Below are 19,149 nucleotides of genomic sequence, written 5' to 3' on the forward strand. Positions count from 1 at the left end.
ATTCACAGGCTTCTGTTGGGCATGTAGTCCTTAAGTTTGAACAGAAATGACTGCATGAAAAAGGCAACAGGTAGTATGTTGCTGTAAGTTTGGGAAACTCCTGAGGAAGCACACAAGTAGTTTAGTATGAATCAACTGAAAACTCATGTTTGGAAAGCAATTTTACTTTATTCAAGACTGCCAGAGGAAATTAATATTCTAATGTCTATTCTTAAGTCTTGAAACAAGTCTTTTAATCATTGCATTCTACACCAACTGATCATGTTAAGTTATGATTATTCCAAAGTATAAAATATTCATGGAGAACTGTCTCAAATTATATATTTTTCAAATTTTTTCCCATTAATTATCATGCCTTGGAGCTCTTCAGTAAAAGAAGCAGTCATCAGACTATTTGAACCTGACAAATCAGCATGGCCCAATTATACTGGTACTCTGTGGCACTTTGATGAAGGAGGAAAAAAAAGAAGATAGGGGCAAACTGTATAGCTTATTATGCTAATTGCTTGATTTAATATAGTCACTAAACTGTATGTGTTACTTGTTAAAAAAAGATGCTAACATTAATTGCACTATTGAGGAAAGGAAATGGACACAAATTTCACACCAACAAATTAAAGCTCATAAATGTAAATGAAATTAAACAAAATTAAAATATGCCTGTATTTATTTAACAGGCTTATAAACTGTCTATCACTGGTAGTCCTATGTGGTGTACAGGCAAACATTATACGAAACAATAATCGTAGGCATCAGACTAAACCACACATGTTTACAGTATTTAAAACCTACTCTAAGACAATTATAGCTTGTAATGTGCCATCAAACACTAATCTAAAGTAAAGTGAAATTACTCACTTGTAGCAGATGTTTTCCGAGGACAGCAGGACACATTCTCACATGTGGGGTGATGTCATCTGATGGAGCCCCAGTACAGATATTACCCTACCTAGGCTCTATAACTTTAAGAAGCCTTTGGCAGTGTAACAAGTGAGAGTGCCTTCCCACTAACCATGAGCACGGAGAACCAGAGTATAATACATGTCCTATTATCCTTGGAGAACACTTGCTACAGTTGAGTTATTTTGCTTTTTGGTGGACAAGCAGGACATCACTTCTCACATATGGGAATCCCTAGCTACCAGGCTCATCAAAAACATCAACTCAAGGACAATGAGGCTTGTAACGACAAGACCAAAGCAAAACCTTAAAACCACTATGTTTCATCGCTTTTTAGGCTATGGCTCCAATGAATGTTATTGGATCTTTTTTTGTGATCTAATTATGTAAACCGAATCGAGCTCCTATTTTTAGGAGATGATTCAGTATATAAGACTAAGAATTAGATTAGATTAGACAAGACCAATCAGAACCATTTAACCTGAAACTATATTCAATCTTGTAAGGGTCCAGTCTGGAACATAAGAAAAATGGGCCTAGAAGGGTAGAGTTGAATTTTAGGCACCAAACAAATTCTACAGGACTGTCTAATCAAACTGTCTGTTGTTTTAGGTTTGATGCTCAAGGCAGTAATGAGATGTGAAAGTGTGGAATGAAGAAAAACATTGCAGCTCTGCAAATCTGAATGGAGACTGATCTCAAGCAAGCTACTGACACAGTTATGGCTCCAACACTGTGAGCCGTGACATGACACTTCAATATCAGCCCAGCTTGGGACTAAATGAAGAAGATGCAGTCTGATAGCCAGTTGGACAAAGCGTGTTTTCCAATTACTGTCCCCAACCCTGTTTAGATAAAAAGAAATAAAAAAAACTGGGTGGACTGTCTAGGGGCTTTAGTCCTCTCCAGATAGAAAGCCAAGGCTTGCTTGCAGTCCGAGGTGTGCAGTGTGCTCTCACCAAGATGAACATGAGGCTTTGGGAAAAATGCTTGTAGGACCATTTGACCGGTTAAGATGGAACTCTGACACTTCCTTAGGAAAGAACTTAAGAGTCCGTGTAGATAACTACTCTGTTAGGATGAAATCTTGTGTAAAGTAGATCAGCTACTAGGGCTTGAGGTTCATTGACTCTGCAAGCTGTGGTGACTGCTACCGAAAGCAAAACCTTCCAGGTCAGATACTTCAGATGACAGGAATCTAGTGGCTCTAAAGGTGCTTTCATCAGCTGGGTAAGGACAAAGTTGAAGTCCAATGACACAGTAGGAGTTTTGATAGGGGACTTTATCAAAAGCAAACCTCTCATGAAGCGAACAACTAGATACTATACAGAGATGGGCTTTTCTCCTACACAGTGATGTTAAGTACTGATTGACCATTATAGACATGGTCTTCAAACCAGACTCAGAAAGGTACAGGACGTAGTCAAGCAGGTTTTGTCTAGGGCAAGATAAATAGTCTAGAACCTTGGCCTTACATCTGATGGCAAACCTTCTCCACTTAAAAGTATAAGTAGTCCTCTTAGTGGAATTTTTCCTGGAAGCCAACAGGATTCTAGAGACATACTCAGGCAGTTGTAAACATACAAATTCTACACTCTCAACATCCAAGCCATTAAGGTCAGGGACTGGAAATTGAGATACAAGTCAGAAAACAGTCCAGTCTCCTCGGTTCTTTGGAAGAAATCTCCAAATAAGGGAAACAGATCTGTCTTGATCAGTAAGATGAAATGAGGTCTATGGTCCCCTAGTCTTGTCTGATTTCAGCAGTCTTCTCTATTAAAGAGATTAGAGGATACTCATACAGGAAACCCTCCCTCCAATTGAGGAGGAAAATATCCGATGCTAATCTGTCGTGTGACCCTAACCTGTGGCAGAACTGAGGGATCTTGTTGTTGAGAAGAAATGGCAAAAAGATCCACCGAGGGGTGCCTCATTCTTGAAAGATATTTCAGGCATTTTCCCTGCTGAGAGACTATTTGTGCGGTTGCATCACCCTGCTCAGGCTGTGTCAGGCTATTATGCTTACCTGGCAAGTATGTGGCTTGGAGAACCATGATGCAACTGACTCCTCACAAAAGGGCTAGGATCCTGTACCCCTCCCCCTCTCACACACACATACACTTATATTGACATAACACATGGCAATCTGGTTGTCTGTTTGAATTAGAATAATTTGTTCTCTTAGGAGGAATAATTTGGCTCAGCAGCTGCTCTCTGAAAGCATTTAGAGTATTCCACATTGCCCATAGTTCTAGAAGGTTTGGGTTTCATGGCTGTGATCTCTTGGGTTTCCTCCCATCTTTCTTGCTGCACTTTTAGCATAAGCTCTGGAGGATCTTCCTCCATCGTCATTCTGCTATCAGTTGGTGTACCTCAGGGCTCTGTCCTGGGTCCTCTCCTTTTCTACATCTACACTTCTTCCCTTGATGCCCTAATCTCCTCCCATGGCTTCCAGTACCACCTCTATGCTGACGACTCACAAATCTATCTCTCTATGCCTGACACTTCTATGGAAATCCAGGCCCGACTATCAGCTTGCCTGTCTGACATTGCCACCTGGATGACTTGCCATCATCTAAAATTAAACATGACCAAAACTGAACTCCTTATCTTTCCTCTTAAATCTGCCTCTCCCCCTGTTCTCTATCTCGGTAGATAACACTCTCACCCACCCTGTCTCATCGGCTCAAAACCTCGGCATCATCTTTGATTCATCTCTTTCCTTATCTTTACATATCCAACAGACTGCCAAAACTTGTAATTTCTTTCTCTACAACATTGCTAAAATCTGACCTCTCCTTTCTGAACACACTGCTAAAACCCTTATCAATGCTCTCATCACCTCTCAACTGGATTACTTCAATGTGCTTCTCACATGTCTGTTCAGATTTCTGCTGTGTGCCTCGAATTCCGGCAATGTTATGCTCCCATTACCCCTCTCCTCAAATCGCTTCATTGGCTCCCTGTTCGTCTTCGAATACAGTTCAAACTCCTTTTACTGACCTACAAATGTATTCATTGTGAAGCTCCTCAGTATCTCTCCTCCCTTGTCTCTCCCTTTACTCCGCCCTGGAAGTTCTGTTCATCAAGTGAGTGTCTCTTGTCAATGCCCTTCTCCTCTACTGCCAACTTCCAACGCCATCCCTTCTGCCTTGCTGTGCCTTCTACCTGAAACATCCTGCTTGACTTAGTGCATTGGGACCTGTCTCTCAGTGTGTTGGGCCCTGTCTCTCAGTGTTCAAATCCAGGCTAAAATCCCACTTTTTTGAAACTGTGTTTGTGCCCTACCATCCCAACTTGTAAAGCACCCATTTCTGTTGCCACACTCACTCCCCTACTCTAGTCCCTTATATTTCCTCACTGAAGTAAGATGTATAAGCCTTTGTCCTATGTCTGTTTTAATTAGATAAAAACATAGAATTGCCGCTGCTAGGTCAGACCAGTGGTCCATCGTGCCCAGCAGTCCGCTCCCGCGGTGGCCCGTAGGTCAAAGACCAGTGCTCTGAGTCTAGCCTTACCTGCATATGTTCTGGTTCAGCAGGAACTTATCTAACTTTGTCTTGAATCCCTCTGGAGGGTGATTTCCCCTATAACAGCCTCCGGAAAAGCGTTCCAGTTTTCTACCACTCTCTGGGTGAAGAAGAACTTCCTTACGTTTGTACGGAATCTATCCCCTTCTCTCACCTTGGAGAGGGTGAACAACCTGTCTTTATCTACTAAGTCTATTCCCTTCATTATCTTGAATGTTTCGATCATGTCCCCTTCTCAGTCTCCACTTTTCAAGGGAGAAGAGGCCCAGTTTCTCTAACCTTTCACTGTACGGCAACTCCTCCAGCCCCTTAACCATTTTGGTTGCTCTTCTCTGGACCCTTTCGAGTAGCACTGTGTCCTTCTTCATGTATGGGGACCAGTGCTGAACACAGTACTCCAGGTGAGGGCGTATCATGGCCCGGTACAGCGGCATGATAACCCTCTCTGATCTGTTCGTGATCCCCTTCTTAATCATTCCCAACATTCCGTTTGCCCTTTTTGCTGCTGCCACACATTGTGCGGACGGCTTCATCGACTTGTCGACTAGTACTCCCAAGTTTCTTTCCTGGGGGGGGGGCTCTCCAAGTACCACACTGGACATCCTGTATTTGTGTATAAGATTTTTGTTACCGACATGCATCACCTTACACTTATCTACGTTAAACCTCATTTGCCATGTCGCGGCCCATTTCTTGAGCGTGTTTATGTCATGTTGCAGGTCTTCGCAATTCTCCCACGTCTTTACTACTATGAATAACTTTGTATCGTCTGCAAATTTAATCACCTCACTTATCGTACCAATTTCAGGTTGTTTATAAATATGTTGCAGAGCATGGGTCCGAGTACCAAACCATGCGGTACTCCACTCGTGACTCTTTTCCAGTCCGAGTATTGTCCATTTACCCCACTCTCTGTTTCCTATCCGCCAGCCAGTTTTTAATCCACGTGAGTATTTCACCCTCAATTCCATGGCTCGCAATTTTTTGAAGTAGTCGTTCTTGCGGAACCTTGTCGAATGCCTTCTGATTGTCAGCTCTTTTGAGCAGGGATCATCTCTTGCATGTTTATTGTTTAGCACTGTGTATGTCTGATAGTGCTTTATAAATAATAAATAGTTTTGGAAAGGTTGATATGAAGTTCGGACTCTTTGGGTTTTTGCCAGGTAGATATTGGGTTTAATGAACGTTCGGTCTGTCCCAGTATGGCAACTCTTATGATTTTATGAGTCAGTCAAAAGCCTGTCCCTGGCTTCAACCTGGAACCCTGCTGATGCCGAGAATGGGAGAACTGGGCTTGGGTCTGTTGCTGAGGATGAGAAGAAAGGTATACCTATACCGTTCAGAATAGTAGTAACCTCTTCTATATCCTCCAGTAAACCTCTGCAATATGGAGGACACAGAAAGAGGAGGCCAAGACAAGGACTTGATGGGCAGCTTGTTTCTTGATGATGTCCATGATCTCTTCCATCCTATCCCCAAAAAGACTGTCTCCAAAGTAGAGAGCTGCATGGGAAGAGGGACTGTGAGAATGGGTTAGATTTCATTGGGGATGAGCAAGGATGGATGAAATTTCAGCCCCACTGAAATGCAGGTTATATGTCAGAAATGAGCAGCCAAGTGAGTCTAGGCATTCCAACACAAGGCTGAGAGTCGGGACACCATATCAAAGGAATCAAATCTGTTCTTAGCTAGATATTTTCTACACTCTCTCTCTTATTGACTCACTGGTGAAGCTCTGCCATTTGCTCTGGTGGAAAAGTGTTTGCAAAGTGAGCACACTAGGCATCAAGGACTTCATGGAGAGGATCATGTAGAGCTGGATAGATCTGGATGCAGGAAATAAGCATCGAGACCTGAAAAACTTTCCTCCCTAAGGAATCCAGATTCCAAGCCTCTCTATCCAGGGGAGCCAAGGCACGAGTGTGAGAGCTCTTGACCCTTTTGAGAGCAGATCTAACTATAGTGGAATGATGAGATAGCTGAGCCTTTTCAAATCCAAGAGCTTTCTAGGCTCTGTATATTTGTTTATCTTCTTAGGTTCTACTTGTTCCGAAAGAGGGATCTCTCAGTTTCTCATCTGTGCATCCTACAGGACATTATGAAAAGGGATTGTCACAGCCTCCTGTGGAGAAGAATCTTAGTCCAGGACAACTAACAACTCAGCCTTGGGTTTATCCTCCACATAACCACATAAAAATTTGTCCTCTCTATTCCATGGAAAAACAAAGTTTGCTGGTCCCACATGCTCATACTGAATGGAAAGGTACTTGCGCATGCACAATGGGATGCTTCATTCTCTAGAGTGACGATATCATCTAGTAGCACTATGGAAAATGATCAATAGCAGTAGTAATCCTAGATATGATAAAAAAAATCTTAATTAGAAGTTGTTATTGGTTCTTATAAGTTCACCAAGTCAGTTCAAAAATTTTTGGACTGATGATTATACAGTATATGAGAATCATTATTTGGTCAAATAAATTCTGCCTCAGTTGTAATAGTCTTTTAAAAATGTTTTTCTGAAGATCAGGATGAGCTTGTAGTGGGACTGAGGAATATTATATAACAATAATAATTTAAATAAACCAGACCTGTTTGATATCTTTGGATACTGGGCTGGGAACTATCGCATCATCACTGTCTGACACTGTTATTTCATTGGCACCTGTCATCTGGATCCCTTCTTCATCTGTCATAGGGTGAAAAATAGAAAAGGAGATTATGTACTTACCCTGGTAAGCTCTTTTCCAGTAGATAAGTGAGACATTCTAGACATACGAGTTGTGTCCCAATGGCCGTGTGTCATAAGCGGAAAGAATCCAATCCAGACTTTTTCTGTGATTCTGTTCTGTTCAGTGTGCTCTCCAACTCCACCTGCAGTTAGTACCTAAGCACTGAGAGCCACCTTACAAACATGAAGTAGAGACACACATGGAAAGAAATCCATACACAATTGTTCTGCTCAAGAAAAAACATGGGAACATTAACCATAAACAGATAACAAATGTATCAAAGAAGCTCAGAAATGACCCCTGCATAAAACAGTAACATATATACAGATTAATCCCAGCCCAAGGGCTACTGTCATTCAAGAATCAACTTAAAGAAGCATAAACGGCCAGTAGGCAGGCGCAGGAAGGACAAGGCGGGAGTCTAGAATGTCTCATCTATCTACTAGAAAAGAACTTACCAGGGTAAGTACATAATCTTCTTTTCTAGTGCAATAGGTGAGACATTCTAGACAAGTGGAAAGCAGTCCCTAAAGGCTGGGGTGGGCTAACTGGGCTGGCCCATAAATCCAAGGACTCAAAGGCAGTGTCCTGTCTCACTGCCACATCCACTCCATAAAACTTGGCGAATGGGTACAAAGAGGACCATATTGCTGCCATGCAGATCTCCTCAGGTGAGACCGCACTAGCTTCGACCCATGAAGAAGCTATAGTCCTAGTAGAATGCACCTTAACGGAGATGGAAAACTATGTCCTGAAGAGAATATAGGTTGAAAAAAGGCCCTATGGATCCATCTAGATATCGGGGCCTTGGAAGCAGGAGCACCCCGCTGGACAGAATGAATCAACACAAACAGATTGGCTGAGAGATGAAACTCGATAGTAACCTCCAGATAGTGAAGGAGTACTCTATACATCCAGCTTCCTCAACATGGAATCCTGTTTCTTAGAATCCATAGGCTTAAAAACAGGAAAACACAATTCCTGATTAACATGGAAAGCCAAAACCACCTACAGAAGGAAAGAAGGGACCATGCGCAAGGAAAGACCAGACATCGAGAATCGGAAGAACGGCTCTCTACAAGAAAGAGCTTGAAGTTCTGAGACAAGTCTTGCTGATGTAACAGCGACAGAAAGACAAGACTTGAGAGTCAAGGCCATGAGGGAAGCATTCTGAATAGGCTCAAAAGAAGCTTTGGAAAAGCCAGACAGCACCAGGTTGAGGTCCTATGAAGGGAACGGTGGTTTAATCAGTGGTCAAATTCAAAGAGCCCTTTTCAGAAATCTGGCAATGGCAGAATGAGACGCCAAAGACTAGTGAGAGTCTCAGGCTCTGAAACAAGAAAGCCCAGCCACTTGGACTCAAATGGATGCCTTTATCTAGACCAGCCGAAAGAAAGGAGAGAACCACCTAAATTGTAGCGGAACACTGCACCATCCGTTCCTAGTCACACTAATGTTGGAAAGTCTTCCATGCCTTAGCGTAGGCAGACACAGTAGTTGACTTCATAGGCTTGAGAAGCATGGCAATAACTACCTCCGAATAGTGTTTGTGCGCTAAAGCTGTGCACTCAAGAGCCACGCTGAAAGAGCAAAGTGACCCAGGTCCTCCATGGACACCAGACCCCTCATAAGCAGGTCCGTAGGGGTGCAGAACCGAAGGCAATGACACCTGCAAAGATGCAGCAAGTCTGTGTACCATGGCCTGTGAGGCCAGTCTGGAGCCACCAGAATGGCCTGGATGGGTTGTTAGCCACTGAATGACTCGGCCTATCATGGGCCAGGGAGGAAAAACCTACAGGAGAATCCTGAGTCCATGGCTGCACAAGAGCATTGAGATCATCGACTAAAGAATCAAGGCATCTTCTTGTTCTGTTCCGTGGTTATGAGGATGAAGCAGGGTCGACCCCATCACTGCACAACAGCTCAAAACGCCACTGAGGACAGCTCCCACTTACCCATATGCAAAACCTATCTGCTGAGGAAGTTGGCTTAACATTGTTGATTCCCACCATGTGCTGCATAAAGTGCCTGCAGATAATGTATCACCCACAGAAAGAGAAGGTGGATCATCCGAATCAAAGAGGTTCTCTTGGTCCCTCTCGTCCCTAATGGAAATAGGATAATGCCGTTGCGTTATAAGAGAAGACTCTGACTGCTTGGTCCTCCAGAAACTTCTAGAATTATACCAGAACCAGCTGAATGGCTCTTAGCTTAGCTGGTCTCTGGGAGAAAGTCCAACCCTGTTGAATGGGACAATGATTGCAATGAGATTCCAAGCCCCAAAAGATAGCATCTGTCGTCACTAAGACCCAGCAAGCAAACCTCAGCAGTATGCTCCTGCAGAGTGACTATGGGAGAAACTACCAAGCCATGCTGGCCCGAACTTTCAGAGTCCAGGGAAGGCTGTAACGCATCCATGTGCAGATCTGAACAAGAGAGGAAAGCAAGCTCGAGAAGACACCTGTGAACTGTTGCCCAAGGAACCACATCCAATGTGGCTGCCATGGATCCTAGGACCTGAAGACAGTCCCATGCCGAAGGAGCTGGCTTCTTCAGGAAGGTAGAAGCTTTGAGAACACAGCTACTGTCTTGCTTGCCTCTGGAAGATAGACGCAACCCACTGCCATGTCTTACACAACACCCAGATATTCCAGAGACTGCATGGCCGTCAGATTGCTCTTTCTGAAGCTCACAATCCAACCAAGGTCTTCCAGAATGGGGATCACTGGATCCACTGTATGTCGACCCTTGACCAACGAGGGAGCTATCAGGCAGTCGTCCAAGTAAGGGTGTATTAGCAGACCCATGTTCCCTAAATATGCTGCCATGAGCAGCATCACCTTGGTGAAGGTACGTCGAGCCATTGTCAGTTTGAAGGGTAGAGCAAAGAACTGATAATGAGGGTTTTTTTTACCAAACACATGAAACTGCAAGTATTTGCAGTAGGCTGGAAACATTGGAATGCCCAAGTAAGCTTCCATGTGATTCAGAGAGGCGATGAACTTTCCTGGGGCCACCGCTGTAATGATAGATCGCCCTGTCACCATGCGAAAGCGTGGAATCAGGAGAGCCCATTTACGTGCTTGAGATCCAGAACAAGCCTCCTATTGTCGGAACCTTTCTTTGGCATGATGAAGTATGTGGAGTATCTGCCTGAGCCCCAGAGATCGGACAGCCTCAGCTCTATAGCATGATTATCCAGAAAGTGTTGTACAGTGGCTTGCACCATGAGCGCTTTGGCTGGTTGACCTGTGGGAGAAGCCACAAACCAATCCGACAGAGGCCACACAAATTCCAACTTGTAGCCTGACCAAATAATGTCCAAGACCCACAGGTTAGATGAAATGTGAGCCCAGGTCAGCAGGAAAACTGAAAAACTAACTTCTACCTCTAGAGGGGCATTCCTGGGCCTGGCGGCATTGTGCTTTTGTGCACAGAAGGGAGGCAGATGGCTGGGTTCCCCTGTAGCTGGAATACCACTGCTGGGAGATCTGGGAAAATCTCTAAGAGGTGGCAGACGTATATGGGCAGGTAGCTCTAACTTTATGGAACGCCATGCCACCTCAACTCCGCCTTGAAAATTCACTCGACAAATTCAAGATTAAATTAAAAAATTTCTTATTCCAAGACGCATACCATAGCATCTAAATATTTCCTCCCAACAGCTAGCAAAACAAATATGAACCGCTTTCAAGAAGCGATCCCCTTTCCTGATGTTATATCCTCCCCCTTCTTCGCCTTTTTTAAGATTTGTTTTTAATTATGTAATTATTAAATTTCCCCTCCTACTCACCCTCAAGCTCATGTTCATATCTGTAATTTGTCCACTTAATGTTCACATTTCCCCTCCCCCTATAATAATTTACTTTAACCTTTCATTTTTAGCATTGTAAACCAGCCAGGTGCAAGTCGATGGTTGGTATATTAAAATTAATTAAACTTGAAACTTGATCACCTGAAGCCACGAAAATTAGAGCGTCCAAAACCTCTAGAGGTTCTGGGTCTAACAGACAGGAACTTAGGGCAATGGTCCACCACAGAATTCATAAGGTTGTTCAGGCCCTTGCAAAATAAAAACAGCTCCTTAAAGGAAAGTGTAGCCAAAAGAGCCTTGGAAATGGATTCAGCAGCTCATTGTCTGATCCAGAGCATCCAGCGAGCAGAAATGGAGTACACCGGCACCTTAGTCAGTACTCACATAAAAACATATAAGCATCAGCAACATAAGGACCACCAGCCAAAAGAAGTTGAGGAGGAAGTTCCACCACCCCAGTCTCCAGAGTGTGCAGCCAAGACACACAGGTGCAAGTGATAAAGGATGCTGCCAAAGTAGCCTTAATGCCTAAAGCAGCTGCATAAAAAGCCTCTGGATGACAAAATCCACCTGGTGGTCCTGCATATCTTTAAGTACCACACCACCCGCACTAGGAAAAGAAATGTGTGTAGTCACTTGTGCAACCAAAAAATCCACCCTAGGCTGACCCAGAAGCTGCTGGAATTCCTGTGCCAGTGGATAAAGCGAGACATAGTCTGCGCTACCTTAAGAGCTCCTTCTAGAGAGTCTAGAGAGATCAAAATGCTCTCATATCAGGGTGCCAGAGAAAGGTGGAAGATAGGAGCGCATTCCACAAAGCCAGGAAGAAAAAGTGGACAGAGCCGGCTGAATGACCAAATTCAACTCCTGCACAGACTCAGACATAAGATCTGGAAAAGCTGCTCCCGAGGACTCCGATGAGCCAGAATACAGTCCCTGATTTCCCATGCCTGGAAGTGATGTACTGGAGAATAAAGGGCCAGTGAGCTGGTCATCATCTGAAGGATCTCCCAGATCAGGATCAGGCAGCGCTGGAATAGCAGCAAACTGAGAGGAAGATGTACCCATAGAAGCAACTCTGCTTAGAGACAGATCAGAGGCGGAGTGGGACTGCGCATAGGAAGAATGCCTGCTGTGAAACTCATTCCACAAATATGCCATAACGTCTGAGAAGGCCTCCGGCTCCTGGGTGCAAAGTTACACTGAGATGACTGAAGCATGCGGTCTTAGGCTGCAGAGGGTCTGCAGCTGTGTACACAGAACCACTAGCTGTGCCGAGCCCCAAAAACAAAATACGCTGCCCCACCAGGTTAGCCAAGCGTTTAGTCACCTGCTTAATCAGGAGAGAGGCTAAGCTTTGTGCCACCACCACTCCCAGCTGTGTCACGTAACATGTGGTGCAAAAAGGCTTCAAAACTGCCTAATTTGCACAATCCTGGCAAGAAGTCACATTAGGAGAGCCCACCGACTCCATCCCAACAAGTTTTAAGGCAAAAATTGCAGTTTTGGAGAAGCAGGGAGCTTTTGAAAAATAGATCACTAAAAATCCAAGATGGCCACTGCTAAGATATTTGAACCAAAATTGCGATTTTTTTTTTCACATATACCAAACAGCAAAATTGGTAATTTTAGGATTTTTAAGGTGAAGGAACACAGGAGAACATGTAGAAACCTTAAAAACTGAAATTCAGACCCCCCCCCCCCACTCCCAATTTACCTCACATGCTATGATTGCCTTTACTCAATGTGACCTGTGCTGGAAATGTGCTGCAGCCTGCCACAGCTCTCTTACAGTAGCTGGAATCAGAAACCCATCGCCTCATGCTGGGAATGCCTCCTTGATACTGATCTTCCAGATCAGATTCCATTCCAGACTGCACCTCCACTTCTGCGGACCAATGGACACGCTCAGGAATGGGCATAGGTATGGAAAGCAGCTGTCACCCTGCGAGACAATGCCAAGTTTCTTAGGTAAGCCCAACAGCTGGCGTTGAACCTCATCTGGCAGTAGGATAAGTGGGGACACCCCAAACTCCTTAGAAGCAGATACAGGCAAGTGTTCTCTATGCAGGCAGAGCTGAAGAATTGCTCCGAGCACAAGGAATCCCCAAAAAAGGGACAAAAAACACCAAAGAAAATAATAAAAAGGAGGGAGCAGAACAAACACACACTCCTATTGGCATGTGTGCAGAATGGAAAAACTGCAGGTAGAGATAGAGAGCACACTTAAGTAGAGCAGAGTTACAGAAAAAATTTGGATTGGATTCCTGCTACATATGGCATGTGGTCATTGGGACAACCCACTTGTTTAGAATGTCTCTCCTATTGCACTGGAATTAGATTTAAAAGCATTTACATTTATAATCTTTTATAAATCTGTGGAGAAAGATCAAGTTCAATTTTCCATACAAATAATATGTCAAAAATATTTTTCAACATAACTTGTTTTGGCTTCTTTTTATATTATGCATTGCTGCTTCTACCTCAATAGTCAGATGTAAGTTGATGAAATGAAATGTTCGAGACTCTCTCAATTTAAATATGTGTGTAACAACATAAATCTGCATAAATCTGTTTCTTATACTGCTTGAAATTTTGTAAATTTTAAAAAAATATATCATAGAAGCACATTGATTCAAAAGGTGCACTGCTAGCAAAAAAAACAAAAACAACTCAGGATTGTGGGCAGTTTTACATGTCCAATTTATCTTGATATCTACATGGATTCTATTACAGGTAAGCCACCTTATTTTCTCTATCAACAAGCAGGTTGAAATCAACCATTCCAGTGAGGAATTCCAAGCTGAAGGTTATCTTTCTGGGTATAGGATATTCAGTTCTTTTGGATGGCCTGTAGAGAAGGGAGTTGACCTCGGAATGAAAATCTTTGAAGAACAGCAAGGTTAAAAACATTGTTCAATTAGACCAGCTTATTGCAAACTGTGTGCTGCAGGACACTAGTGGGCCTCCTGAAATTTCAGGTGTGCTTCGAGACACTGGGGAGAAGGGGAGGCACCGGCGCCAGCTGACTGCCTACATGACATGTCTCTCGCAGTGAGAGGCATATCCTGTAGGCAATCAGCCGGAGCCAGTGCCTCTCCTTCTCGCTGCGCATCTCCCCTGCTGGCACCCCCCCCCCCCACTGACGGCCAAGGGCTTGTCTGGAGGGCCTTCGCACATGAGCGACATCGATGTGTTGACATCATGCATGCGCGTGACATCATTGGGTTGACATCGCGCACTTCTGGGATGCCTCGAGTCATGGCCACTATGTTTAATGTGCCACAGCTCGACAAAGTTTGCAGGACAACGAATTAGGCAGTAATGCAATATAAATGTACAGACCAAGAACCAGGTCATTTTTTCTAAGATTTATTCTATAGTTCCTGAATGAATAAGAACATAAGAGTGTGGTGTAGTGGTTAGAGCTACAGTCTGAGCACCCTGAGATTGTGGGTTCAAACCCCAAGCTGCTTCTTGTGATCTTGAGCAAGTCACTTAATCCTCCAAGTACATTAGATAGATTGTGAGCCCACCGGGACAAATAGGAAAAATACTTGAAGTACCTGTATGTAAATCGCTTTGAGTGTGGTTGTAAAACTACAAAAAGGCGATATACAAGTCTCAATCTCTTTCCCCCATACCCCCTAACAGTTGCCATACAGAGACAGAACAAAGGCCCATCAAGCTCAGGATCCTGTTTCCAACAGTGGCCAACTCAAGAAACAAGTACCTGGAAAACTAGGATTAGCAAGTGTCCGAAAGTCAAATCTACTCTGACAAAACAGTAGAAGACAGGCTGTGACAGAGGAAACCACGCCCATCCTAGGCGGCATTGGCACTTTTATTGTGTGCGCATGTGGCATAGCTACTGCACAGGAACCTGAGGACGCTTGGAATTGGAACCATGGTAACAGAGGCTTAGCCCTGTGAATATCTCTAAGAGGAAAAATCTGAACATCCCCGATGACACTTGCAGGAGTAACGTAGAGAACTACAATCCCCTGCCAACGGCCAGTGAAACTGGATTACAGGAAGCAACGTAGGGCGGCATGCACCACACCTGAGAAGAGGTCATCCCGACAAGAATCCGGCCCTTAAAATGACGGCCACTGAAGGAGAACCTTGAGGCAGTGTCCGCATCCAAAGACAGGTCCAAAGAGACCGGTGCTCAGACTCTGCACCAGCTGTGCTAAGGCTCGAATTTGATCATAAAGGACTGCCCGGCACCGCAGCCACATCAACCCACACCAGAGGAGAACAAGCATGACCACCACAGAGGATGCACTGCATAGGCCAGAATGACAGGCACTCGCAAGAAAAGAAGTGGCCACTGCCACTCGGCTATCTGAGGATGCTAGAAAATAATATTTTGTATCATAACAGCCTCCTTTGATCCTGAGAGACCCGAAAGACCTGAAACTTCACACCCCAACAATAGGGAGGGCTGTGCGCTGGAAACCTGCACCATGGCAGAATCTACCACATATTATATTATATGCATATTATATTGCCCCTGTATCGCTCCAAGGTGCGACCTCATCTGGAGTATTGTGTTCAATTATGGTCTCATCTCAAGAAAGATATAGTGGCACTAGAAAAGATTCAAAGAAGAGCAACCAAGATGGTAAAGAGGATGGAACTCCTCTTGTATGAGGAAAGATTAAAACAGTTAGGGCTCTTCAGCTTGGAAAAGAGACAGCTGAGGGGAGTAGAACGGGTACAAGTGGATCGATTTTTCACTCTGTCAAAAATTACAAAAACTAGGGGACACTCAATGAAGTTACAGGGAAATACTTTTAAAACTAATAGGAGGAAATTTTTTTCACTCAGAAAATAGTTAAGCTCTGAAACGCGTTGCCAGATGGTGTGGTAAGAATGGATAGTGTAGCTGGTTTTAAGAAAGGTTTGGACAAGTTCCTGGAGGAAAAGTCCATAGTCTGTTATTGAGAAAGACATGGGGGAAAGCCACTGCTTGCCCTGTATCGGTATCATGGAATATTGCTACTCCTTGGTTTTTGGCTAGGTACTAGTGACCTAGATTGGCCACCGTGAGAACAGGTTACTGGGCTTGATGGACCATTGGTTTGCCCCAGTAAGGCTATTCTTATGTTCTTATGTTAAAAAAAGCCCCGACGCACCCGCCGGCTGTGTCAAATGAGCAGGTCTGAGGAAACACTGTTCAAAGGAGCCAAATAAAATCCATCTATAAGGCCCACTGCACAACCATGGCAGGGCACTATTGAGGTACTTGCAGTGCCTCAAAAGAGACGGAAGGCACGGACCCAGGCCGGCTCCGCAGCCCAAGAGGAAATGGAGGAGTTGAAGTCTGAAGCTTCCGTCTCCCTCTGGTGCACTATGACACATGTTTCAAAATTGCTGATCTGGCACCCCTACGGCACAATGTCCAAATCCAATAGATTAGGGGCTGGGGAGTCCAACCCAATCGATTTTGAGTCAAATCGAGGGGTTTTTGGGGCAGAATTCAAAGTTAGAAAAAAAGATTGATTTTTAAAAACAAGATGGCCACCATCAAGAATTTACGCCAAAAACGGCAAAAATAAACAAAATCCAAAAATAAAAAATAGCGATTTGTGGTCTGGGGAGGTGGGGACCTGAACCCCACCCACACAAACTGTGAAAAATGTGTTTTAAAATGTTTTCCAAGCCACCCCCGAAGTTCCCATAGGAAACAATGGAGTTACTCACAGTTCCTGTGTAGTGCCTTTTGCCTGTCAGTGTTTACAGCATCTGAGTGGAGAAAAAAGAACTTGTCTGCCTCAGAACAGCTCCAAATGTCCAGGAATGAAGATCTTCAGAGTGCCATCTGGCCAGAGACTGACTCCAACCTCTGCCCCCATGGATCCTCTGCCACGCAGTCGAGGGCGGAAAAGCCAGCCTGCGCCTAAAACCCGGGTGGGTTTCTCTCCAGATGCATACAGCCTGCGCTAGAAACCTGTGACTGTGGGGTCACTGGCCAGCAAACTCCATGGGAAGGGACCCCAGGTACTTCCAGAAGGTGGCACACAGCAGGCTGGCTGCACAGATCCACTGAAGTTTCTCGGTGAAGCTGCAGTTCAGCAGTGCAGGACTGCATCATTTTCTCCAATAGCAGACCACCAAGGAGGGGTCTCAAGGCACTGAAGCCACCGAGAAGTGAACTTTAAGTGAAAAAATAAAAAACAGAACCAGAGCAACTGCAAAAGACTTCTGCTCGGACTGCTTGCAGAATTGAAAAACAGTTTCTATTACTAGGGGGGGGGGGGAGCACAGCATTTGTTCTGAAAAGATGTGAATTCTGCAACACCTGGATTACGGGTTGGGATTGAACACCTATCCGGAAGGGACGTTAACAGAATAGTCATTATATCTGCATTCTTTCTATGTAAGAATTTTAGGCCCAAAATTTTGAAAAGTGGGTTCTTAAGTTGAGTGAGAGCTATGTTTATATCCCAGAAAACCAAAGAGAGAAACAAAATTAAAATGCTGGCTGTATTAAGCAGGATATAAAGTAAGTCAGTCAAATCAAATGGTGATCTAAACGTAATCTAAACGTAAGTTTCCTTGAATGCATTTAAAATGAAGCCAGTAAAATAAAAAAATCTACCTCCAGCATCCAGTTCTTCTGTTATCTCTGTTTCTTCATCTGAGGTGACAGAATTCTGCTCGGCAAACTGACCCTCGGATAACTGAGAATGACCCTCCTCTTTTTCTTGCTGAATTTTTTCTTCAATTTCATTTATTTTCATATCATCTAGCACTTTTTCATGTATAACCTTAAATAAAGATCATATTTACAATCATGATTTCTAAGGTGCTGTGCTTGAACTATAAACAAACAAACAAAAAAATACATGTAGCCACATTGTAACTTAGCTGCTTCCTTCCTACAACAATGTAGCTTTCCAATGAACTCCATTGTATTCTTATAATGTATCTACCCTTCTGAAAAAATATTCACTTGTAAATTTTCCCCATGTTGCTACATGGGCCTCTTAACCTGTAAATCGCCTTGAACCTGTACTGGAAAAGTGTGATAAAGAAGTCCTGATTTAGATTAGATATTATTTATACTCAAACTACTTTTTAAACAGTTTTCAGTGCTGTGAAAAGCTCACCTATTATCAACCTCAATAGCGTTTATCTCCTTTTCAAACACTTATTAAAATATATGAGAGGTAACACAATGTATATATAATAGCTCTATTTGTTTGTGGTGGGAGATGTACACATATGTGCATCAGCAAGCATGCACACACTTTCCCAGGTCTCAGCTGCTGATGGAGGATATAGAAGCAGAGGTTTGAGCACAGTAGAGTACCATTCTTAGGATGAACTGGAGAAAGAGATCCTGGTAGCAGAAGTGGGAGAACTCCTAATGTGCAATTCTGCATCCATCCTTACCAGCCTGTAATGTAAAGAAGGTATGCCATGAGCCAAAAGAGAAGAGGAGAAAGAGAATGTAAAGGGAGAGAAGTGTGGGAGTCCAGACCTTGTCTAAATAGCAAATAATGGAATATACCTGTAGCTACAATCTCCTGCAATACATCACACAGACAATGCTGTGAAACACCATGGACTTTTGACTGTCACTTCTTCAGTCAGCAATAAGGGAAAAGGCTTGAACCAATGGCTATGTGACAAAAGGACATATATTGCATCAGGCACTGGAGAGAACTTTTACCTGAATTTGCTCATTAGCTAGACTACTGAGCTGTCATCATTTGTACAACTTGTGCCCTGTACTTTTGTACAGATGTCAGCTTGACCTTACCACTCTAGTGCCTGAGTTCAGTTCAGTTCTTCAGAGACATCAAGTTCTGAGAACTGGAGATTCAGAACATGGGGCAGAGCTTCAAGGAAAATGCCTCCACTGGACCATATTAGAGGAAGTGCTGTAAACCAAGACAGGAGCTGAGGTTTCCATTTGGCCTGAATTACCACTGTTCAGGTTTCTACCAGTTTCCTTCTCTGCACTGTGATCTCCTTGCCATCTGCCTCATCTCTCCAGGAGAAGACATCATCATCATAAGGTTGTATGTCATCTCCGTTATTGCTAAAGGATAATAATAGCCAGCCTAACTTCAGGGCCCAGTTCAGGGTCATATCACTCTGACTAATCATCTGCTAAGAATATATTTTTGTTATTTTCTTGAGTTAATTTGCATTTGCA

General features: G+C 43.7%; 1 protein-coding gene across 2 annotated transcripts in view; it reads right to left on the reverse strand.

Annotated features, from left to right (window-relative positions):
• RPGRIP1L (RPGRIP1 like) overlaps positions 1-19,149 on the reverse strand; it is a 326,668-nt gene that overhangs the window by 46,959 nt on the left and 260,560 nt on the right. For both annotated transcript variants that reach the window (XM_033943001.1, XM_033943003.1), the window contains 2 exons: positions 17,584-17,752; positions 7,022-7,119 (listed from right to left, as the gene is read on the reverse strand). In XM_033943001.1, the coding sequence (XP_033798892.1) occupies positions 7,022-7,119; positions 17,584-17,752 (267 nt within the window). The remainder of the gene's footprint in view (positions 1-7,021; positions 7,120-17,583; positions 17,753-19,149) is intronic.

The sequence above is a fragment of the Geotrypetes seraphini genome, chromosome 4, assembly GCF_902459505.1.
Source record: "Geotrypetes seraphini chromosome 4, aGeoSer1.1, whole genome shotgun sequence".
NCBI classification, from domain to species: domain Eukaryota; kingdom Metazoa; phylum Chordata; class Amphibia; order Gymnophiona; family Dermophiidae; genus Geotrypetes; species Geotrypetes seraphini.